Raw genomic sequence first — 24,055 nt, forward strand, 5'->3', positions numbered from 1 at the left:
GGGAGGCAGAGGCAGGCGGGTCTCTGTGAGTTCGAGACCAGCCTAGTCTACAAGAGCTAGTTCCAGGACAGGCTCCAAAGCCACAGAGAAACCCTGTCTCGAAAAACCAAAAAAAAAAAAAAAAAAAGAGAAAGTAAGCCTTTCCAGTGCCCCTTTCTTTCCTCAGCAGCTAGGACAGAACCTGCACTCTGCAGAAGTATTCTCTGGAGGAGAGGGAACACCGTCTGATTGTTTGACCCTAAGTCATGCACCATTTTTGAGGCTCCATTTTGGTTTCACTGATAAGATGAGATAGTCTTGCTTGTGGCCTAAAATGCCTGATGCAGAGTCCTTCCTGCCAGTCTCCCGAATGCCAGGCTAACAGGCATGCTAACAGGTAGACACAGAGACCTTCCTGCCAGTCTCCCGAATGCCAGGCTAACAGGCAGACACAGAGACCTTCCTGCCAGTCTCCCGAATGCCAGGCTAACAGGCATGCTAACAGGCAGACACAGAGACCTTCCTGCCAGTCTCCCGAATGCCAGGCTAACAGGCAACAATTGGGATGTCATATTACCCAGGTATGTCATTGTTCTCCCAAAGCCTGGGAACAGCTTAGAAGAAACCTAACAGAACGTCAGCGAGGGGAGGGGTGAAGATGGGTTAAACTGGGTGCTGGCCCACAGGCCTCACTCCTGGACTCTCCTTCATTCCTTTCGAGGCTGAGGATTTGGCCTGTCAGGTTTCTGTGGCCACAGTAAAGATGGAAATAGAGTCAGTTACCCCATTTGGAGTATCCATGGGATAAAATAGAATTCAACTGTTGAAGTGGACAGGTACACACCTGTAATCCCAGCATCAAGAGACAGAGGTCTGAGGCTCACTTTAAGTTTGAGCCCAACCTGGTCTACATGGTGAGTTCTAGACAAGATAGGACTCGTTTAGACCAGCCAGGATGAGATAGCAAGACCTTGTTTCAAAAACAAAACCAACCAACCAACAAACAAAAATATAAAAACCCTCCACTCCTCCCTAAGGGCCTATAGGTGGCTAATGACTGCTGCACACACGCATGCCACACGCACACGCATGCATCACACACGCGCATGCCACACGCACATGCACGCGTCACACACACATGCCACACACACATGTCACACATGCCACACACGCACATGTGCCACACACGCATGCCACACACGCACATGCCACACACACGCATGCCACACACGCATGCCACACACGCACACATGCCACACACGCACATGTGCCACAACGCATGCCACACACACATGCCACACACGCATGCCACACACACATGCCACACACGTGAATGCCACACACGTGAATGCCACACACACATGCCACACATGCACACATGCCACACACACATGCCACACACATGCACACATGCCACACACACACACGCATGCCATGCACACGCACAGGAAGGAAGGACAGTCAGTCTCTTACCCTAGGGAAGGGGAGGAGAGAGGAATGGAGAATGACTATGATCAAAACACATCATATACATGTCTAAGGATTATGAAAAACCCACTACCATCTATATTTAATATAGGCCAATAAAAACTTTCTCTTTTTGTCTTGTTTTCTCATGACAGAGTTTCTTTGTGTAGCCCTGGGTGACACTATTTTAAATTAGGCTGGCCTCAATCTCACAGAGATCCCCCTGCCTCTGTCTCCTAGTGCTGGGATTAAAGGCATGTGCCACCACCTCCTGGCTTGGCCAATAAAAACTTTTAAAAACACAGTATGTCTACTACACTCAATAAATAAAGGCTGAAAAATAAAAAAAAACCCTGGAGGGCTGGAGAGATGGCTCAGAGGTTAAGAGCATTGCCTGCTCTTCCAAAGGTCCTGAGTTCAATTCCCAGCAACCACATGGTGGCTCACAACCATCTGTTTGTCTGGTGCCCTCTTCTGGCCTGCAGGCATACACACAGACAGAATATTGTATACATAATAAATAAATAAAATAAATTTAAAAAAAAACAAAAAACAAAAAAAAAACCCTGGAAAATAAAAAACTTAGGAGACAGTCATTCCCCACCCCTACAAAGACTTGCAGGAGTTCTCATAAAGAGGATGTGGGGCTGGAGAGGGGGCTTAGTGGCTTAGAGCACTGTTTAGGGGACCCAGGTTCAATTCCCAGCACCCACACTAAGGCCCACAACCACCTGTAACTATTCTGTGGGGATCTGAGCCATCTTCTGGCCTCTGTGGGCACTGCATGCACGTGGTACACTGGTACACAGACATACATGAAGGCAGAACACCCAAACATGTTTTAAAGAAAAAATGTGGTGAGGTGGGTAGGTGGTGAGCACCAGGGCAGCGCTGACTGCATGGTGACAAAAGAGAAAGTATCCCGGGACTCGGACGACAGGCAGGAAGGTGTTTTAGTGGCTGGGACCCTGGAGCACATGGGGAGACCCTTTCCACTCCCGTCACCCAGAGAAGCATACCTCACGGCTTTGTACAAAGCCACATGATTGCTGTGACCACTGACTCCTTCTGCATCAAAAGTCACCACCTGTAGGGACAGACCCGGGGAGGAAGGGCTCACTCAGAGCTGTGGAATGGCTTCTCCACTGCCTCAGCTTCAAAGTGGACTTCACCATTCCTCTGGGGAAGGAAAGAGCAGACAGAGCCTGAAACTTTTCCAATTCTGAGCAGCCGGGGTCGCCCCTGAGCAGATGGACCTGTGTGTGGTGACGGTCAGTGTGTGCTTCACTCTCGTTCCGAGATGTAGAAAGAGCAGAGTGGGAGTCGTCTCATGACAGAAACTTGTGTGTGTGCAAGATGTGTGCAAGAATGTGCCCTTGGGGCTGGAGAGATGGCTCAGTGGTTAAGAGCATTGCCTGCTCTTCCAAAGGTCATGAGTTCAATTCCCAGCAACCACATGGTGGCTCACAACCATCTGTAAAGAGGTCTGGCGCCCTCTTCTGGCCTTCAGGCATACAGACAGAATATTGTATACATAATAAATAAATAAATATTTAAAAAAAAAAAAAAAAAAAAAGAATGTGCCCTTGGAGACCAGAGAGGAACCGCAGGTGTTATTCCCCCGGAGATCCCTGCCTTGTTTTTGAGATAGTGTCCTTCACCTACCTGGAATTTGCTGCCCAGGCTAGCCTGGCAGGCCTAGGAGTACCAGGGATCTGCCTGCCTCTATTTCCCCAGTGTTGGGATCATAAACACACAGCACCGTGCCTGGCTTTTGTTTGTTAGTTTCCAACATGGGCTCTAGAGATCAAACTTGAATTCTCACGCTTGCAAGGCAAGCCTTTACCGACTGAGATGACCAAGGCTAGGATACCTTTGCTGAGGGCTGGGGATGTGGCTTAGCTGGCGGAACTTGCCTAGCACACGTGAAACCCAGAGTTTGTTCCTTAGCACTGCATAAGCTTGATGTGGTGGTGCGTGCGTGTGATCCCAGATCCTGGGAGAGAGAGGCATAAGGGTCAGAAGTGTAGGGCCATCCTTGATCTACAGGAAGTTTGAGGCCAGCCTGGGATACACGAGAACTTGTCTCAGCAGATGTTTGTTTCTTTGCCTGGCCACTTGCTAGCATGTTCATTTCCTTAGCTGACTGCTGCGTAGGATTTGTTCAGGTGGATGTGGCCTGATTCACGGGTGCCACCCCACAAGTACAGCGTCCTGGAGTCAAGTCACAGGAGTCTAGCTCAGGCTGCTTTTCGCTCCATTTGTACAGATATCTTCAGTGTGCCTCACAGAAGCAGTATAAGAAAATGAGGACTCAGGAAAAGACTAGGGATGGTTGGTTAGAGTGTCGGAACGAGAAGGGCTGTCCCCAAGGACAGAAAATGTCCTCATACACATGAAGGGGTTAGAGCTGAATTGGGTAGTCTGGGGAAGATTCACTCTTGCTCCATTTATTTTGTGATTATGATTTTTTTTTTGTGAGATGTCTCATGTACCCCAGCTTTGCCTTGAACTCTCTATGTAGCTGAGGCTAGCCTTAAATTACTGGTTTCCCTGCCTCTACCTCCCAGGTGATGGGATTACAGACCTGTACCAATACACCAGGCTTGGTCTTTCTCTTTACACAGGAATGAGAGCACCATGGAGTGTCAGTGCCAATTCAGGGCATGACCTACGCAGTCTCATGATGACAAGGAGAAGGGCTTTAAGGCCAGGATAAATGTTCCCCTTTGTTAAAACTAAGAAGCAGTTTTTCCTTCTTTCTTGGTTATTGCATTACTGGGATTCAAACCCAGGGGACTTGTGTATAACTAGGCAAGCCCTCAGCCACTGGGCTAGACCCCCAGCCCTGAAACTCAGGAGCTTTCTGGCATAGTCCTCCTCCCATTCACTGGTCTCAAATCATAATTAGTGCCCCTGGAGGCGGGCGCTCTGTTCAGGAATTTTTCTAGGGCCAGGCATCAGAACTGGGTTTTATTATTAAAAGAACACATTTACATTTCTTCCTAACCAGCAGCAGATCCTGAGACTGTCACCAATCAGTGTGAAGCTTAGGACCCATTAAAAGTCATTCCTAGGGGGCTGGAGAGATGGCTCAGTGGTTAAGAGCATTGCCTGCTCTTCCAGGGATCCTGAGTTCAATTCCCAGCAACCACATGGTGGCTCACAACCATCTGTAGTGGGGTCTGGCGCCCTCTTCTGGCCTTCAGGCATACAGACAGAATATTGTATACATAATAAATAAATAAATATTTAAAAATAAATAAATAAACAAACAAATAAATAAAAGTCATTCCTAGGATGAGCCCGGCGGTGGTGGCTCGTGCCTTTAATCCCAACACTCGGGAGGCAAGCGGATTTCTGTGAGTTCAAGCCCCGCCTGATCTACAAGAGCTAGTTCCAGGACAGGCCCCAAAGTTACAGAAAAACCTTGTCTTGAAAAAAAAAAGGCATCCCTAGTATGGTAATAATACTGGGCCCTCCCATCTTGTGTGAATGAGGCCGTGGAGTATGGCTGCTCTGTAGATTTGCTCTGCTACCCATGTCCTGCTTCCCTGGAACCTGAGTTATTACTTCATGTAGCAAAGGGATTTTGCCAATGTGATTAAGAATTTCAAGATGGAGAGGTTATTCCGGATGGGTTGGTGGGCTCAATGCAAACCATGGAGGACATTAAAAGGGAGCACAAGAGGGTCAGAGGCAAAGGCCATGTGACAAGAAGAAGGTGACACAATCTCTTTGAAGATGGAGGAAGAAGAAAGAAATGGGCCGTGTTACTCATGCCTGTGATCCTGCAGTCTGCTCAGAGTAACTCAGCCCCTACATGAAGACAAATCCTGTTCTCCCATGCTCAGAACATACTGGGCAGATCAAGGAAGGCTGTGACTTCTAAGTCTGGAATGGTGAATTTCCCTTACAAAGGGAGGGAGTGGTAATGGCCAACACTTCTGACACACTATGATGAGGACCAGGGTTGGGGGTGGTCCCTGGAGAGCCACTACCGTAAGAAAGCAGGGTACAGAGGCAAAAAGATGGCTCAGTGGCTAACAGTTCTTACTGCTCGCTCTCCCAGGAGACCCTGGCAACCACCTGTAACTCTAGTTCCAGGGGACCCAACACCCTTTTCTGGCTTCTATGGGCTCCTGTAGCTACATGGTGCACATATACTCATATAGGTTCATATGTACATATGACAAAAAGAAAAAAGTCCTTAAAAAAGACTAATGTGTTAATTCACTCAGTGAACTTCAGTCATTGACTGAAAGCCCAATAAGCTTCTAACAAAACTCAGTCAAATGAGAGGGCTCTGAATAGCAAAACTTTGCCATTAACCTATGAAGAATCACTATTTGGGGATTGGGAAAGTAAACCTTGGCAACTTTCAAGTGGACTGCTTCGGCCAGGTGTGGTGTGCACATCTTTAATCCCAGCACTTGGGAGGCGGAAGCAGGAGGATTTCTATGTGTTTTGGGCCAGAACTGACTGTTGCAGAACCCTAACCTGCTAACCCTATGCGAATGTGAATCTCTGCTGCTGCTCTAAAATGGTGATTTTCCTTATGAAGTGAATATGAACTTAGCCTCATTTTTTTTTAAAGAAATGAAGGTTAACTGGACATGATGTTGCACGCCTTTAATCGTAGCAAAAGTCAGAGACAAAAGCAGGTTGATCTATGTGAGTTTCAAGGGTGCCTGTGAGAACCTGTTTCAAACAAGCAAACAAAAGAAATGGAGGCTTAAACCTCATAGCCACAGAACTGGGAATATAGCTCTTTGACAGATCTAGGGCCTGTTATGCCCAAAGCTCTGGGTGAGATCCCTAGACGCCCCCCCCCCCATTGCCCCTATATGTCTCTGGAAGCCACCTGGATCATTAAGAATTTTAACATTCATAACACTTATCCTCAAAGTGAGAATCATCCCGTAGCACTGAAACCACTGGGTATGAGATGTTCTGGGTCAGTGAAAGTCTCTTGCGGGTTCCTGAGGTTCTGAATTCGCAGGAGGCAAGAGAAAGGTGGGGGAGCAGGACATGAGTAGAAAATGCTCTCAGCCTGAGGGCTGAGAACTTGCTCACTTGATCATGCACAAGATCAAGTTCAAAGGTAATTGGAAGGCGTGTTTGCTCCTCAGTGGATTTAGCAGACAGCCCTTTGATGTGGGCTTGGAGCAGGGCTGGGAGTGGGAGGCAGCCACAGACGAGTAGCAGAAGCTAGTCCGTGTGACAGGATGGGGCCCTGGGCTTTGCCCAGTGTGGCATTGCCTTACCAGGCTGATGTCATTGACCTCTATGTGTTGAAGGATGGTGTTGGCCACATTCTCTGTGTCCCACTGCACTCCTGGGTCATCTGGAAACTCGCTGAAAGAGAGAAGCGCACTTGAGGGTGGGAATAACCTTCATCTTTTTAAAAATTTAAATAACATTGTTTTCATTTATTTTATACACTGATTACAGTTTCCCCTCCCTCCTCTCCTCCTTGTCCTCCCCCTCATCTATCCCCTTCCCCTCCTACTCCATTCCAGAAAGGGACTGGCTTGGTTTTTTTGAGACAAGGTTTCTCTGTATAGCCCTGACTGTCCTGGAACTCTCTGTGTAGACCAGGTTGGCCTCCTGAGTTCTGGGATTAAAGGCATGCGCCGCCACCGCCACCACTGCCACCACCACCGCTGGGCAGGAATAATCTTGAGACCCAGTGGGTGTGTGCTCAGATTTGTAAGGAATTATAGCAGCAATGGGGAGCTCCCACCCTTCACTGTTTAGGTTTCAGCTAATAAGGTTTACAAACACAAAGCTGCCAGAAATCCACGCCCATCAGACACAGCACACACAGTTCTCTTTGCTTCCAGCCAGGCAGGCCGCCTCCACGACCTTCCTGTGGTGAGGGTCAATGACTGACCTTAAAATTCTGGGCCAAGAGTCAGAAGGGTTTCCAGCAGGAAAATGACAGGAGTCTCGTCACTAGGTAATGTCATTATTTCCTTTGACTCATTGGCAACCTCTACCCCACATTCCAGCCTTCTAGAGATAGCCTAGTTCCGACAGCTCATTTGGGATGTCCCTGCAGTGAGCGTGGCAAACAGCCTAGTGAACAGAGGCTGGGCTTAGAGAAGGAAGGAACATGGGTACAAAATCCAGCCTTGCTCCCTGGAGGTCCATGCCACAGCACGGTTCTGAAGCTCAGAGGACCATCTTCAGGAGTCATCTCTCCGTCCATCTTTATGTGAGCTCTGGGATGGAGCCTGGACCATTAGGCTTGGGGACAAGTGTCTTTCCCTGCTGTCATCCCACCGGCTGGAGACCACAAGTCTTAGAAGACTGGGTGATCAGAACTGAGCCACTGAGATCCCATTTCCTCCTTCAGGACTCTGTCAAGTTCCTGAGATTCCTGATGATCTTTAAGATTTTTTTCCCATTTAATTAAATGATTATTCAATGAAAGGATGTATAAAAACTTATGAATCTGAGAGCCCAACTATACATATAAGAGGATGATGGGATATTCAGTTTCTAACACACAGGCGGTATAACTACACACTATCCCCACCCCTCACCCCTTAGTCCTCGTTTCTGGCTCCTGTTGCACCCTATGAGACCATTTTATTATTGGCCCAAGGGAAGATTAATGGACAACTTTTAATGCTGTTAGAACAGTGGGGAAATTTTCAGGTGTGAACAAAAGTTGGAGGATACACATCAAAATCAATTTGTTTCTTTTTCCTCCAAGAAGAAATTAGATTATTATTATTATTATTATTATTATTTTGTCATCCTGATTTCTCTGTCATTTTTGAGGCTTTGGTAGATGTCACCAGTGAACTATGGGCATTGCATTAAAAAAAAAAAACAAGCCGGACGATGGTGGCACACGCCTTTAATCCCAGCACTGGGGAGGCAGAGGCAGGTGGATCTCTGTGAGTTCGAGACCAGCCTGGTCTACAGAGCTAGTTCCAGGACAGGCTCCAAAGCCACAGAGAAACCCTGTCTCGAAAAAAACAAAAAAACCAAAACAAAAACCCAAGGTCTCTCTATGTAGCCCAGGCTGGCCTCAAACCCCCAATTCCCCTGCCTTCGCTCCCCACCCCTCCCCCTAGTGCTGTGGTTCTAGATGGGCACCACCAAGCCAGGCAGCATCCCCTTTTCCACCCATTACAGTCACCCTTCCCGTTGAGATGCATCTTTCCACAGCCTTGCAGCGCACACACCGAAGCAAAACAAAGCAGGAAACCATTCCCGTTATTGCTTCGAAGTGTATTCCTTATCTCTCTGGTCTCCTAGAGAGAACTGTGTCCTTGTTAGGAATGAGGCTGTTTGACTTCAGACAAGTGTCACGAGTGACTGCTGATTTCAAGAAAGGCCCAGCAGACACAAACGCTTTCTCTAAAATTCTGGCTTCACCTTGCTTCAGTCTGTCTGAGATGGAGCTCTAACACGGCCAGCCTTCCTAGGAGCATGAAGACAATGAAGTCAGGAAGAGTACCTTCAGCTTCGCCGCTCCCGGAACCTCTCTTCAAACAGAATGTCCACTCTGGGTCTCTTGTTAACTTACTATTCCTCCCTGCTCTTTTCTGGTTCTTTTTCTAGCATATTCCACCTAGCACAGGCCCACTTTCAATGCTGCTTCCTCCACTGAGTCTTCCAGAAGGGGCTTGAGGCCATAAAGTTCAGTGGGTATAGTCCCCTATACTACTTACACTTTTTAAAAAAGTAAATTTCTTAACTTACTGGGGATACACACATATACACCGTGGGTGATGTGTATGCTTGTGTGTGTGTGTGTGTGTGTGTGTGTGAGAGAGAGAGAGAGAGAGAGAGAGAGAGAGAGAGAGAGAGAGAGAGAGAGAGAGAGAGAGAGAGAGGACAGCTTTCAGGAATTAGATCTTTCCTTCCACCATGTGGGCCCCTGGGTCTCAAGTCATCAGGGTTAGCAGCAAGTACCTTTACCGCTGAGCCCTGCCTTGATTTTTGATACCAGCTGCAAGTTCAGAAATTTCCCTAAACCATCAATAATGCACTAAAAATACACATGCTACATGCTGACAATTGTTTCATGCATATTGAGAAACAGTATAGGTTAAAGTCAGCCAAAGGAAGAGATGCCTAAGGCAGAGTCCAGGAAGTTTCTAGATGCAGAGGTCACATTGTGCTCCCCATGGAGGTGTGACATTGACCCAGATGGGGCGTGGCGGGACACAGGGAGCAGTGTCAACCAGGAAAGTGTGCCCAAATTTCTGTGCTCAGAGTTTTCCGGGTGACTGACTGATTGCCTATGGTTGGACTCAGCCTTCATGTGACTGATATCATAGTTTCCAAAGTCTGCAGTGAAGCCAATACTATCAGCTATGGCAGGCACACACTTCCCAGAAGCCAAGGACAAAATCAAATTCTTTACTATAGACTATCCTTGTGTCTAAGAACCTCCACAATCCTCCTCTACCAATATGGCCCACATTGTGCCTGTCTCTCTACCTAAAGTATGTAAGTAGAAAGATATTTTTTTGTGTACTTGGTATAATTCAAAGTTGAAGGACAATTTATTTAAACAGACACTAATAACCCATTCCTCTCCATGTACAAGGCACTTTCTTTAAGGAATATTTAATAAGTACCAGTTGGTTAAGATGTAATTATCTGGCAATGCTAAAGGCAATTAGTTATATTGGCCTCTTGGCAAGAATTTACAAAGACAGCACCTTTATAAAACAGATCTTGCTAGACATGGTGGCACGCACCTTTAATCCCAGCACTCATGAGGGAGTGCCAGTCAGATCTCTGAGTTTGAGGCTAGCCTGGTCTACAGACCGAGTTCCAGGACAGCCAGAGATACACAGAGAAACCCTGTCTTGAAAACAAAACGAACAAAAAAGATTTTACAAGCAGGAATTGATGGCACATGCCTGGAATCTTAGCACCTGGAAGTCAGAGGAGGCAGGAGGATTTCCTGCAAATTGAGACTAACCTGCTCAACAGTGAGTTCCAGGCCGGACAGGACTACACAGCGAAAGTCCTACAGCCAGGCAGTGGTTGCACACACCTTTAATCCTAGCACTAGGGAGGCAGAGACAGGTGGATCTCTGTGAGTCTGAGGCCAGCCTGGTCAATAAGAGCTAGTTCCAGGACAGGCTCCAAAGCTACAGAGAAACCCTGTCTCGAAAAACCAAAAAAGGAAAAAAGAAAAGCCAACAAAACCAAAGGTTGGTGTGGTGACTCACATCTGTAATCCTAGTACAGGAGGCTGAGACAGGAGGCTTTCTAAGAGTTTGAGCCCACCTAGGCTATGAGAGTGAGTTCCTGGGCAGCCTGGGATATAGAGTAAGACTCTGTCTCGAGGGCTGGAGAGATGGCTCAGCGGTTAAGAGCACTGACTGCTCTTCCAGAGGTCCTGAGCTCAATTCCCAGCAACCACATGGTTACTCACCACCACCTGTAATGAGATCTGGCACCCTCTTCTGGCCTGCAGACATACATGCAGACAGAATACTGTATACATAACAAATAAATATTAAAAAAAAAAAGACTGTCTCGAGAACAACCGCTACCACTGCCAAAAAACTGATTTGAAGGCAGAGACAGGCGGATCTCTGTGAGTTTGAGACCAGCCTGGTCTACAGAGCTAGTTCCAGGACAGGCTCCAAAGCCACAGAGAAACCCTGTCTCAAAAAAACAAAACAAACAAAAAAAAAACTGATTTGAGTTAAAAAGCACATGGATTGGGTAGGGATTGCAAGGCATCCCAACTGCTTTCCTCCAACTCAGTGTAAGGAAATAGAAAGTCAGGTAGAAGGGGAGAGAGAAGGAAGGGAAGGGAACAGAGAAAAATGTATAGCTCAGTAAAAGCAATTAAAAAATAAACAGAAAAAAATCAAGCACATTAACATATACATACAAGAAACTCATGACTCCTTTCAATCCCTTTGCCTACAGTACACTTCTGATCGGTGCAAAGCCTGGGTCTCGGAATAACCTTTGCCTGATTTCTGTCTTTTGGTAGAGTAGGCGTTCTGCTTTGGTAACCGTTCCGGCAGAATGGAAACAGGTGTGTTGGAGTCAGCCTTTGGACTCTAAAGAGACAGTAGGGGAATGACCTCTGTCCAGTTTTCGTTGTACAGTCTTTCTTCCTGCTGGAGTTTATCCATGCTGATTAGAGTGACAGCAGCCATTTTGGTCTGTGGAACAATCAGGTAAGGAAAGACAGATACAAAGTGACGAGGGGACACAGAACCCAAGGGCTCAGAGGAGTCAGCCAGCAAGCTCTCAGCGCAGTGGCGTCTGCCACAGCCCGGTCTCATATCTACAGCAGAAGCAATTCCGAACTTAGCTGATGGTGCGTGTGTGTGTGTGTGTGTGTACATATATATGTCCCCAGGTGTGCACAGTGACCAGAGAAGACAATAGGAGTCCTGCTCTACTTTATTCTTTGGAGAAGGTCTCTCACCAAACCCAGAGTTAGGCTGGCAGCCAGTAAACTCCTGCCTTCACCTCCTACATTGCTAAGGTTATAGGTGTGTGCAGCCAAGCCTGCCTTTTTTACATGGATACTGGGGGGTTGAATTCAGGAAGCATTCTTACCCAATGAGCCATTTCCTAAGCTGCTGATTTAATTTTTAAAGGGTTCCACACGATCAATTATTTAGGTTGTTTCCTGTTTTTATTATTGTACCAAGGTTAGCCAGCACATACAACCCCATGTTTGTGGCTCTCCATGTTTCCCGGTGATAAAATCAGTGACGTTTGATCTCTGAGAAGGCGGCGGGAGCAGTGTGTGTCGAATGACTCTGACAGCAACACTGTGAAGAAGAGCAGCCGGAAACTGTTGGCAGCAAGGTGGGGGAGAGGGGAGAGAGTGACAGGAGAGGGGCTGGGGGGACTGTGCGTTCTATAGGCTGACAGGAAAAACTCATAAGCATAGCATGTCTGCTCTAAAAATTTAAGGTGTGTGCGCACCTGTGTTTCCAGGGGCTGAACCTAATGGATGGATGTAAGGCAAGTGTTCTACTTCTGAGTGACACCTTTTTTTTTCTTTTTTCTTTTTTAATTTGGAGACAGGGTCTTACAATATATCCTAAACTGTCCTGGAACTCACTGTGTAGACCAGACTGGCCTTGAGCTCACAGAGATTACGCCTGCTTCTGCCTCCCAAATGCTGGGATTAAAGGCACGGGCCACTGGATCTCTATGAGTTTGAGGCCAGTCTGATCTACAAAGCGCGTTCCAGGACAGTCAGGGCTGTTACACAGTGAAACCCTGTCTGGAAAAAAAACAAAAAACAAACAAACAAAAGGTATCCACCACCATGCCTGGCCTGAGCTATACTTTGAGTCTCCAAGTTCCAAGTCTGGTTTTGTATTTATTCTATAACTCAGGCTGGCCTTGAAGTTTTCTTTCTTCTGTTTCAGCCTCCATCATAGCTGGAATTACAGATCAGATGACAGACCCAGCTCTCAGGTGCTTTTATACTTACTTATGTTTACTTTATTATCTTATAAGCACCCTGACAAGGTCAATTCTATCACTAATACAGTGATTTATTTTTATTTTACGTGAATAAGTTTTGCCTCTATGTATGTGTGCCACGTGCATGCTAGAAGAGCGTGCTTGATTGCAGGGCATCTGGCATTACAGATAGATGGATGCCAGTAGCCACATGGGTGCCGGACACTGGGCCCAGGACCCCTTCAAACTCTGGTATTTAGAAGTGTGGCCTTGTTTGAAGGCACGTGTTACTGGGCTGGGCTTAAAGTTTGAAAGCTTCCTGCCACCCAAGTGTGCTCTCTTCTTCCTTGTCTATCAGAATGTGAGCTCTCCGCTGCTCCAGGGCCGAGCCTGCCTGCTCTTGTGCTTTCAAGCATGGTGGTGATGGACTTCTGCCCCTCTGAACTGTCCCAGATAAACCGTTCATTTCACCAGTTGCCTTGGCCATGTTTTAGCACAGCAATAGAAAAGCAAGCACCTGGGCTGGAGAGATGGCTCAGCCGTTAAGAGCACTGGCTGCTCTTCCAGAGGTCCTGAGTTCAATTCCTAGCACCCACATGGTGTCTCACAACCTAGTGTGCAGGTATACATACATAGCACTCATATACATAAAGTACAAATAAAGCTTAAAAAAAAGAGAAAAGCAAGCACTGTATCCACATCCACAATTTTGCGTGTATTTTGACTTCCTCGTACCTTTCACACTTGAGCCTGTATTACAGCATCTTTAGAAAGCCTTCATACTTGCTGGTCCTCAATTCTTTCCTGTGTTGAAGCCACAAATCCTGGTTTGGCCTGAGGGAAGGTCCCTACGAGTCTAGCTGAGCTCCACAGGCTGTTAAGGGTCTAAGAGTGAAGATGAGAATCCTTCCTGCAATCCCAAAAATGCTTTCAGGAAGTCCTGATTAAAAGAAAATTACTGGGGCTGGAGAGAGATGGCTCAGAGGTTAAGAGCACTGGCTGCTCTGCCAGAGGTCATGATTTCGATTCCCAACAACCACAACGTAGTGGTTCACAACGATCTGTAATGAGATCTGGTGCCCTCTTCTGGCCTGCAGGGATACATGCAGGCAGAACACTGTAAAGATAATAAATGTATAAATAAATAAATCTTAAAGCAAATCACTGAGATGTGTAGTCATACACTCACTAAGGGAGCTGCCTGGGAACAGAACTCATTGCAAGGACTATGATTTTATCAAGGCCCAGGTGGACTTCCTCCTTAGATTGAGTCTTTTGCAGCACCTGGGGAGGCTGAACGCCAGCCTTTCGACCCTTAGTGCATATGGGGTTATGTCTCAGCATTTCCCGAGGACAGTGGGGAACCCAGCACCTTAATCTCTCACCACCGTCACTCCAGTTCCAAGGCTGCCCCTCTCTATTAGGCTAGCCAGAAGATCGGCTGTTCCTTGCTTGCCTTGGGCCTGTTTCAGCTTCACATTCAACCCTTGCTCTGCCATGGACTCTGTCTTGGCTGCCGCCCTCACTGTCCACAGCCACTGGAGCCTTGATAATATGTGTGTTCTCAGGCATGCATCTCAATGGTACCAAGTCAGGCCTTGTGTGCTCACACCCTCTCAACCTCTGCCGGGCTTTGTTCCTTCAACTATCCTAATGTAGGCGTCTGGAGACGGCTGGTGTGCTGCAGGAGTTCTGGCCTTTTGGATTTGACACCGTAAGAACTGATACCTGATACGTGCTTCTGTGTTTCTGCTCCTTCACACCGCTGAGCTCACGTGGTAAGGAGGAAGTAGTGGATAAGTCCATTGGTGGACAGAGCTTCTCCTAATCACGTGGCTATTTTTGAAATTGCATTGTTAAGAAAAAGGCTTGAAAGAAATTTCTTCCAAGAAATAGTGAGATTCATAGTACACATATAAGTAAGTTTGTCTTGTCTTTGAATTTTTGAATTTATCAATCTCTCTTCTTTTTTTTCTTTCTTTCTTTCTTTTTAGTTTTTCAAGATAGGGTTTCTCTGTAGCTTTGGAGCCTGTCCTGGAACTAGCTCTTGTAGACCAGGCTGGCCTCGAACTCACAGAGATCCGCCTGCCTCTGCCTCCCGAGTGCTGGAATTAAAGGCATGCGCCACCACCGCCCGGCTCTTTTTTTTTTTTTTGGTGTAGTTTTTTTCCAGTTTTCTCACTGGGCAGAGGTGGCCCATGCTTTTAATTCCAGCACGTGGGAGGCAGAGACAGGTGTATCTCTGTGAGTTTGGGGCCAGTCTAGTCTACAGAGCGAGTTCCAAGACAGGCTCCCAAAGCAATACAGAAATTGTCTCAAAATAAACAAACAAACAAAATAGCGAGATAGGGTTTCTCTTTGTAGCCCTGCCTATCTTTGAACTTGCTCAAGTTGGCTACAAACTCAGATTCACCTGCCTCTGCCTCCAGGCATGCACCACCACTGCCTGGAGAATTTTTTAGTCTTTTAAAGATTACTGCTGTCAGTTCAAGATTGCACTTCTGCACCAGGAATGATGGACGGTAAGAAAGAGTACTAATTCTTACACAAAGGCTTGCAGAAAATAGGACAGTGTTCAGTCTTTGGAAACACTCCTCTCTGTTCAGTTGATAGCATCTTCTGATGGCTACATATCCAGCAACGTCTAAAAGCAGGGGGTACTAATCTTACATTATGGGCTTTGAAGTTCTAGGAAGGGAAGCTAAGAGCACTTCCAAATTGACACAAGTTCCATTTAAGAAAAAAAAATCTCTCTAATAGAAAAAAATATCACAGATTCCATAAGACTTAGTTCTCACATGTATTTTGTCCTAAAACAATCTGTCCACAAATATGAAACTATAAGTAACAAAATATTTCCCATTGTAGGGATTGTATTCTATGGGAAAAATTAAATAGACTATTATAATAAAATATGTCCTACTTTTATTAAGCAAACAAAAGGTTACATTTTTTTCAAGATAAGGTTTCTCTATGTAACAGTCCTTGCTGTACTAGAACTCACTCTGGCCTCGAACTCTGAGATTCACCTCCCTCTACCTCGCCAGTGCTGGGATTAAAGGCATGTGTCACCACCGCCTGACAAAAGGTTACAATTTTATCCTTGTAATCAGCTCTCTTCCTTAGAAATCACAGGGATGTCATTGGGAGACAAATAGAAGCCACACTCTAAAAGCTTTTGGGCTTCACATTAAAACCATGGCAGGTATTGCCTTTCCTCTCTGACACAAGTTTTAAAAAAGGAACAGGTGATTTATTTGCCCCAGCAACAGGCAGGAGCAAACTGTTCTGTAAATGTAAATGGATGTTTGTTTATATGCATGTCTGTAAGCCACATATATGCCTGGTGACATGGAAGCTAGAAAGGGGCATTTAACCCCCTGAACTGGAGTTACAGGCCACTGTAAACCACCATGCAGGCTCTGGGAATCGAACCCAGATCCTCTGAAAGATCAGTGATGCTATTTTTTTTTAAAGATTTATTTATTTTATGTATGGGAATGCTCTATGTGCATGTACACCTTTATGTCAGAAGAGGGCACCAGATCCCACTAGAGATGTTCGTGAGTGGCTGGGTCGATGCTGGGAATTGAACTCAGGACCTCTGGAAGAGTAGCCAGTGCTCTTAACCACTGAGCCATCATGCAGCAGTGTTCTTGACTGCCGAGCCACCCATCCAGCCCCAGCAGACAGAAATTCTAAAGCAGTTCCCTTGTAATTTATTACTGTCCAAGTCAGATTTCTGGAACTCTCCAGCCCCTTGTCCTAAAGGATTTGCTGCCGTAACCCTATTTTGTTTCAGTTATATCCTGGGGCGATTGGTTAGCATTTTACAATCATCTGGACTTGAGGACACCAGAAGCCTCATTGTCAAGTCATGGCTGTACTGGCCGTGGTGTGACCACGCAGAGCCAAGCCAGAGAGTGGCAATGTGTCTCACTACCCAAAAAACATCTTTAAAAGTCTATTCAAGGGGGCTGGAGAGATGGCTGAGTAGTTAATAGAGCTTGTTTTTTTTTTTCTGTTCTTTTGGACTATATGAGTTTAGTTTTCAGCACTCATGTTAGAGGAGCTGATACCCTCGTCTGACCTCTACAGATACATGCACGAATACACACTCACATACATACACAGACATTCTTATATACTTTAAAAACAATTAAAAAAAAGGGGGGGGGTTGCTAGCCAGGCAGTGGTGGCACACACCTTTAATGCTAGCACTCAGGAGGCAGAAGCAGGTGGATCTCTGTGAGTTTGTGGCCAGCCTGGTCTACAGAGCGAGTTCCAGGACAGCCAGGGCTACACAGAGAAACCTTGTCATAAAAGAATTGTCCTGACACAACATGGCTATTACATTTATTTATTGTTTAGAGTCAGGGTCTCACTAAGTAGCTCTTGCTGATTACTCTATGTAAACAGAACTATAGAGAACGCCTGCCTCTCCTTCCTGAGTGCTGGAATTAAGGGCGTGCACCACACAGCCCAACATTACATTCTTGAACTCTCAGCAGCTGTGATTATGTGCATAAAACCTGCAGAAGATTGGGCTTTACCAGGGACTCACTGGGCCCCACCCACCCATAAGGGTCTGTACAGGGCTAATGGTTGCTGGGAGAGGAAGAGACATTTTCTTCCGTGGGGTAGGCTCTGGCAAGGTGTCCACATTCCTGTAAATAACCCCTCATCCGTGCTCCTGAAAACAAACCTAAGAAAATCCTTGGGTCAAACACACACAAAAGGAAAGGAAAGAAAGCGGAGCAGTGGGAGGAGAGGGCCATGGGGCTGGTTACGATGAAGAGACACTGCATGCCCATTTGAAAATGCCAAAATGAACTCCATCATGCACAATTAATATGTGCTAATAAAAACTGAAAAGTCTTAAAGATTGTTGGAAGCTGAGTGTGCTGTGTACTCAGGAGATTGAGGCAGAAGGACTGCAAGTTTGAGGCCAGCCTGTATGAAAAGAGAGAGAAAAATGATAGTTTAAGGAAAAGAGTCAATTTACAAGGAAGAAATGCAAACTGTCAAAATGGAATGTATTTTTCTGATTCTCAGAAAGAACAGAAGATGCAAGATTAAAGCAAGATGCCTGTAAGGAAGGGCACAGGGGAGTTTGAATGGATCCAGTGAGACAATATGGGTATATGAGATTTTGTGCCCTCTGGCCCTATACTTTTGAAAAGCTATGTGAAAGACCACACAGTTAAGCAAGCAGAAATAGCAACATTGGCCAGTTTCCAAGGGGCTAGCAGTTCTGCCACTTCACCAGTAGGGGGCAATTTCCTTACTGCCTTGAATAGTGACTTGCAAAGAACACACATTTTTGAGCTTGTTCAGAATAAAAATGAGGACACATCCAAGACAGGGGACATTAGTGTGTACCTCAGAAACAACCCCCAGTGCCTACACTTTTGCTTGTCTTCTCATAAAGAATAACTCACATGACAGAGCAACAGAAACAGGAAAAGAAATTGTATTTTCCAAACGAGTGGGAGAATCTCCAAAGAAGAGGCTCCTAGTAGATGGTCATCTCCAGACAACCACGTCCCAGCCTCCCAGAAAGCAGGGCCTAGACTGAAGCCAAGCTCAGTGCAGTCTTCCGGAGACATGGGCTGTGTGCGCAGGAGCGAGCTGCCGAGGGGAGCGGAGGGCAGTTTTATTGATGTGGTCCAGTTGCGGACATGTCAGGCCTAGGACATATTTTTCTCTGTACCCGTTTGCTCTCCAGACTTCGGGGTTGAGTTCACTTGGGTGCACGGAAGCCTTCAGGCAGGAATCAGGTGGTAGAGTGGGCCTGAGGCATGGGACTGTCAGACAGGCAGGCAGTGGGTATCTGGAGCATAAGGGTGCCAGGGACCCCACGACATCAGGGCAGGACTCTGAGAACAAATTCTTCAGCATGCATTTCACTGACCTGGACCAAGCACTCACTTACACACGGGGCTAAATTCTGGGGAACAAACGTGAATATAGGTCACTATTCCCTCGGAATGCTTAGGGCTGAGTGCGGGTGAGATTTGGGTTCTTGTAGGATGAAGGAATTTGCCAGGGAAAGGAGAGAGGAGCTGGCCAGGAGGTCAGGAATCCTAGTTGGGGCGGCAGTGTGACTAGTTGGTGGTATGAGCAGTGACAGTGGTTGCTTAGGCTCCCCAGCAGCTGGTGGAGATGAGGGCATTGAAGACCTCTGAGGAGAAAGAGCCAGTATTTTTGGCAGTCATCCAATGTAACAGAGGAAGCCAAATGTGACCAGGCTTTTGGTTTGACAAGCCTGCCAGACCCTTGGGGGTGGCGAGGGGGTGAACTCAGCACACAGTGTTAGTACCACATGAAGATGCTCCAGACTCCCAGCTCCATCCTGGACTTCCGTGTTCAGTAAACAAGCCGGCCCCTGAGGCTTGCTTTTCGAATAGTAGAATATCCTCAAACTCTGACCTTCCCCACACATTCTAATGACTCAACCTTACTGGTCCCTTTTACAGTCCCCCAGCAGCACCAGGGAAACATTCTAGAAAATCTGTGGGGCAGCAGACCCCTCCAGTCACTAGGTGAAAGAAGGAAGGCCCCTTCCCTCCACCACCCTCCTTCAGCGCCCTCCCCTCCTCAGAGGCGGAAGCTGCGGCGGACTCCCGCAGGGGTAGTTAACAGCTTATCTCTCGAGAACCAAGTCCCACTGTTGCACACTGCACTCTGAACTCTAATACGGATGGAAGTAGTTCACACGCCCTTATTTGGTCTTGTGGCTTGTGTCGCACGGAGCAGGCAGAATCGGCTGCCCTTCCTCCACCCACTTCAGGCACAGTTCTAAACTTAATTACTTCCTTTGTCATCTCAAGTGGGCAAAGGTCAGTAGGGTTCAGTGTAACCGCTCTGGCGGGCCCAGGGCCTGCAAGCTTGCTGGTGCCTGGCAGTTGGTCCCTCCCCACCAAGGGATCAGTCTGGGAGGCAGGGACTGTCTCATGGAGCTGAGGCCAGCTGGCAGTATTCCTGGTGAAGCACAGGGGAACAGGGAAGTGCAAGGGGACTTGATGTATTTGAAAGCAGGGTTCAGTGGCTTCTGGTGGGGGGAAGGGTTGTCTAGAGCAGTGATTCTCAATCTGTGGGTCTTGATCCCCTTGGGAATAGAATACCAGATATCCTGCATATCAGATATTTATGACTCATAACAGTAGCAAAAACACAGTTATGAAGTAGCAACAACAAAAAAATGTTATGGTTGGGGGTCGCCACAACATGAGGAGGAGCTGTAGTAAAGGGTCACAGTGTTAGGAAGCTTGAGAGCCACTCCCTAGAGGGAAACAAACACAGAGAGAAAAGAAAACAATGGAAACAAAACCAATCAGAGAAAGAAAAACATGAATTGGGAGGTGTAAGAGAGAGTTACAAAAATCACTACACTCACTTCTGAAGTCTGTCCTGATGAGGGCCTCATCTGCTAGCAATTTAGGAGCCTAGAGGATTAAATGTCCCAGGAAACTCTTCTATACAAGGCTTCGGTCTCCCAGATGGAATCACAACATGGCCTTTTCCTTTCTAAGATGTAAAATGGGCCAGGAAATCACAAGTGCTTGGCACCTGTGGGAAATATTCCCTTGACCTTGTCTGAGGGTCACAGGGCCACATCCTTGCAGGGATGCCTCAGCGTCTACAGGCTGATGCAGGGGGCTAATGACCACTTACCCTCTTCCAAGGTAGTATAGGAGAAGGAAGGCAAGGCCTGGCAGAGAAGTGCCAATTAGTAGTTCAGCCTGGAGCGCTAGGACCGTTTCTCTCCGCTCTACATACACGCCTTACACACGCTCTACATACTACTGCTGCATGCAGACTGGAGACCCTGTGTGAGTAATCAAAGTGCCCGGACTCCCGCGGAGTCCTGCGTTTTCTTTGGCATTTTGAAAAGGGTGCCCGAGGCTGCTGAGGGTTTGTACTCTACGGGAATCAGTACCCTGTGCTCCTCCATCCTTCATATTATTGCAACAAAGCTTGCCAAGCTCTTATAGGAAATCTTGCTTCACAGTTTGCTGTTTACTGTGGTGTTGGGATCAGGCTGCGCTCCGCTCTGTGCTACTCCACACTGCTCTGTGCTACTCCACACTGCTCTGTGCTACTCCACACTGTATAAAACAGTGGTGGTGGGGTCAGGCTGCGCTCCGCTCTGTGCTACTCCACACTGCTCTGTGCTACTCCACACTGCTCTGTGCTACTCCACACTGCTCTGTGCTACTCCACACTGTATAAAACAGTGGTGGTGGGGTCAGGCTGCACTCTGCTCTGTGCTACTCCAGGTTGTATTAAACAGTGGTTTTTCAGGCTTTGTCTTGCCCTAAGAGACTCCAAATTACAAATAACCTTAGAGTTGATTTTGAGGAAGGGGGAGGACTGCAGCCCCAGGGTAGCCTCGAAACCACCATCTGCCAGGCTCCACCCATCCAGCACAGACAGACAAATGACTTATCCCTGGGAGAAGTAAGGGAGCCACTTTGGGGCTGGCGGGATGGCTCTATAGTCTGGAACATTGGCTGCTCTTTCAGAGGATAAGAGAGGTGGAGTCCCAGCAGTGATGTGGTTCAAAATCCTCTGGAGTTCTAGTCCCACGGGATCCCCTCTTCTGTCCTTCCCACCAATGCACACAGGTGCGCACAAACATACATGGAGGCAAAACGCCTGTACACACACACACACACACACACTAAAACCAAAGGAAAAAGAATCCTCACTTGTTGAGCTTTGGCAATGAGTAAAAGATGAATATTTGTTTTTAAAACGGGATGAATTGAGACAGTAGGGGCATATAGTTGTATTGAAATCATAACCAAGCCCAAGGAATTATCAAACACACCAGACTACGGAAAAGGTAACTCCCTCACCTGGACCCTATAACGTACCAGACATCTAACTCTGGGATGCCATGGCCTTACAACAACTCGCCATCCGATACCTGGGTGTGTGTCATGGACTGACAAGCAGAGGACCTCCTAACAACCATCCCTGGAGCTTCAGACTGGCTGGGCCCCTTTACGGCCTGCCCACCACCTGTTTGCTGCAGGCCCCGACTCGCTGTTTCCTGCTGTGGGCCCAGGCTGGCCTTCCACAGCCGGACTCTGCAGCTTCTCTCTCCAGTCCCGGCTCCAGCAGCTCCTGCAGCAACTCCGTCCTGGCCCACCACCAGTCCAGTTCATTATCTTAGCAATGCAGACTCCCTCTCGTCCAGTTCTGAAACCTTTAGAACCCTGCTGCAGCCTCTGTAACGTGTGCTCATTCTGTAAGCCACACATGTGCATGTGAGCTGTGTGATATGAGAGTTAATATTAATAATTAAGATTGGTACAGCAGTGCTCGCTTCGGCAGCACATATACTAAAATTGGAACGATACAGAGAAGATTAGCATGGCCCCTGCGCAAGGATGACACGCAAATTCGTGAAGCGTTCCATATTTTTTTTTTTTAAAAAAAAAGATTGGTACAGCAGTGGCATGTGCATTAATCTCAGCAGTCAGGAGACAGAGGCAGGTGGGTCTCGAGCCTGAAGCCAGCCTTGACTACCTGGTTAGTTCCAGGTCAGCAAGAGCTATACAGTGAGACTATGCTTCTATGTTTCACAAAAAAAAAAAAAGAAGAAGAAGGAAGCCAGGTGGTGTGGCACACATCTTTAATCCCAGAATTTGGGAGGCAGAAGCAGGAGAATCTCTGAAAATTTGAGAATAGCCGGGTCTACAAACTTAGTTCCAGGACAGCCAGGGCTATACAAAGAAACCTTGTCTCAAAAAACCAACAAAACAAAACAAAAAACTGAATCTGCCTTGGCCAGATTACTGAAGTAGGTGGGGCTATCTAACAAACTGCTGCCACTGAGGTCTTTGGCATTTGCTGCTATCTAATGGCTTCTGACATTGTGAAAAATGCCAACGTGACTACCCGTTTCAGGCATCGCACCTTAGGGAGGTGACTACAACAGAGAGGTCACTTCAAAGATGGGCATGCTGCTTACCTTGCCGCCCCCCAACCCCCAGGGGTGGTTTGCCAGGCGGTTGCCTGCCTGTGTTTAGCCTCTACCTAGTCCTCCGTTTTCACAAAGAGAGTGGCAGTGATGTAACCGGACTTAAAATCTGCTTCTGTTAGAAACACTTCTCGTCTGAGCTCACAAGGTCAATAAGGCAGACGAAGTCTGACATCTCTCTGTTTTCGTTTGTGTCTGATCTCTGCCCACAAGTAGGCACCCTAATAACCTATGGGGGTTGGTGGTGGTGCTGGGTAGAGTACCTGTACAGCAGTTACAAGGTTCTGGACTTGGCATGGCGGTGGGGTGGGGGCAAGGGAGAGGTTATGTCTAAGGATGGGTGATACAGAGTTGGTTTGCTCTAAAGTGATCACAACCTCCCAGCCCGGCTTCAAGGCTGAAGGCAAGACTGCAGTGGAAATAGAGGCTGTGCCTGTCCTCCCTCCTCCGAGGAGCGAGACCAGAGTTTCTCAGGAGTCACCAAGCACAGCTAGGATGGAGACGAGACGATGACTAAGCAGACCACAGTCTGACCAAGACTGTTTCATTGTGTGTACCCCTCCCCTGTCCCAGAGCTCATGCCCGTGGCCCCCAAACGGAAGAGTTGCTTCATCTCCTCCATCTGCCCAGTGGGATCAGACTGAAAATTAAGTTCCTTTCTGTCACGGCTTTTCTGTTGTTAGTGGCCAGACTTAATTTGGTGGGGTCACCCAGAGTTGAAGAATACTTAGAAATGTATAGAAAACAGAAACAATAAAACCAAAAAACCTTCTGACAGAAGGATGTGTTATCTTGTTTTGAAAGAAGAAAGGGCTTAACCTCTGCCTGCACTTAAATTTGTGGTACTCCAGATCTGCCTCATTCTTACTCCTTTGTAATTTATTTAGAGGTAGGGCTCCCTGGGCCAGTCTGACCTTGAACTTACAATGTAGGGGAGGGTGACCTTGAACTTGTGGCCCTCCTCCTCCTCCGCCTCCTCCTCCTCCTCTTCCTCCTCCTCCTCCTCCTCCTCCTCCTCCTCCTCCTCCTCCTCCTCCTCCTCCTCCTCCTCCTCCTTCTCCTCCTCCTCCCAGTTGCTGAGGATAAGGAGCAGGCGCCTTTATGCCCTGCTGGGCACGGAACTCAGAGCCTTATGCAAGCTAGGAAAGCACACTCCCAAGTAAGCCACATCCCCAGACTAGAGTC

General features: G+C 47.2%; 1 protein-coding gene and 1 non-coding gene across 8 annotated transcripts in view; one reads left to right on the forward strand and one right to left on the reverse strand.

Moving 5' to 3' along the window:
- Positions 1-24,055, reverse strand: part of Pigl (phosphatidylinositol glycan anchor biosynthesis class L) — a 63,233-nt gene that overhangs the window by 9,382 nt on the left and 29,796 nt on the right. For 3 of the 7 annotated variants that reach the window (XM_075992227.1, XM_075992221.1, XM_075992222.1), the window contains exons 3-4: positions 6,714-6,804; positions 2,466-2,533 (exon numbers count right to left, since the gene is read on the reverse strand). In XM_075992227.1, coding sequence (XP_075848342.1) covers positions 2,466-2,533; positions 6,714-6,804 — 159 coding nt within the window. Of the gene's footprint in view, positions 1-2,465; positions 2,626-6,713; positions 6,805-24,055 lie in introns of those variants that run through there. The other 4 variants (XM_075992223.1, XM_075992226.1, XM_075992224.1 and 1 more) reach the window with 2 other exon arrangements.
- Positions 22,206-22,312, forward strand: LOC142832110 (U6 spliceosomal RNA). Its single transcript, XR_012907188.1, has one exon. It is a non-coding gene; the product is annotated as a U6 spliceosomal RNA (small nuclear RNA).

The sequence above is a fragment of the Microtus pennsylvanicus genome, chromosome 11 (genome assembly GCF_037038515.1).
Source record: "Microtus pennsylvanicus isolate mMicPen1 chromosome 11, mMicPen1.hap1, whole genome shotgun sequence".
NCBI classification, from domain to species: domain Eukaryota; kingdom Metazoa; phylum Chordata; class Mammalia; order Rodentia; family Cricetidae; genus Microtus; species Microtus pennsylvanicus.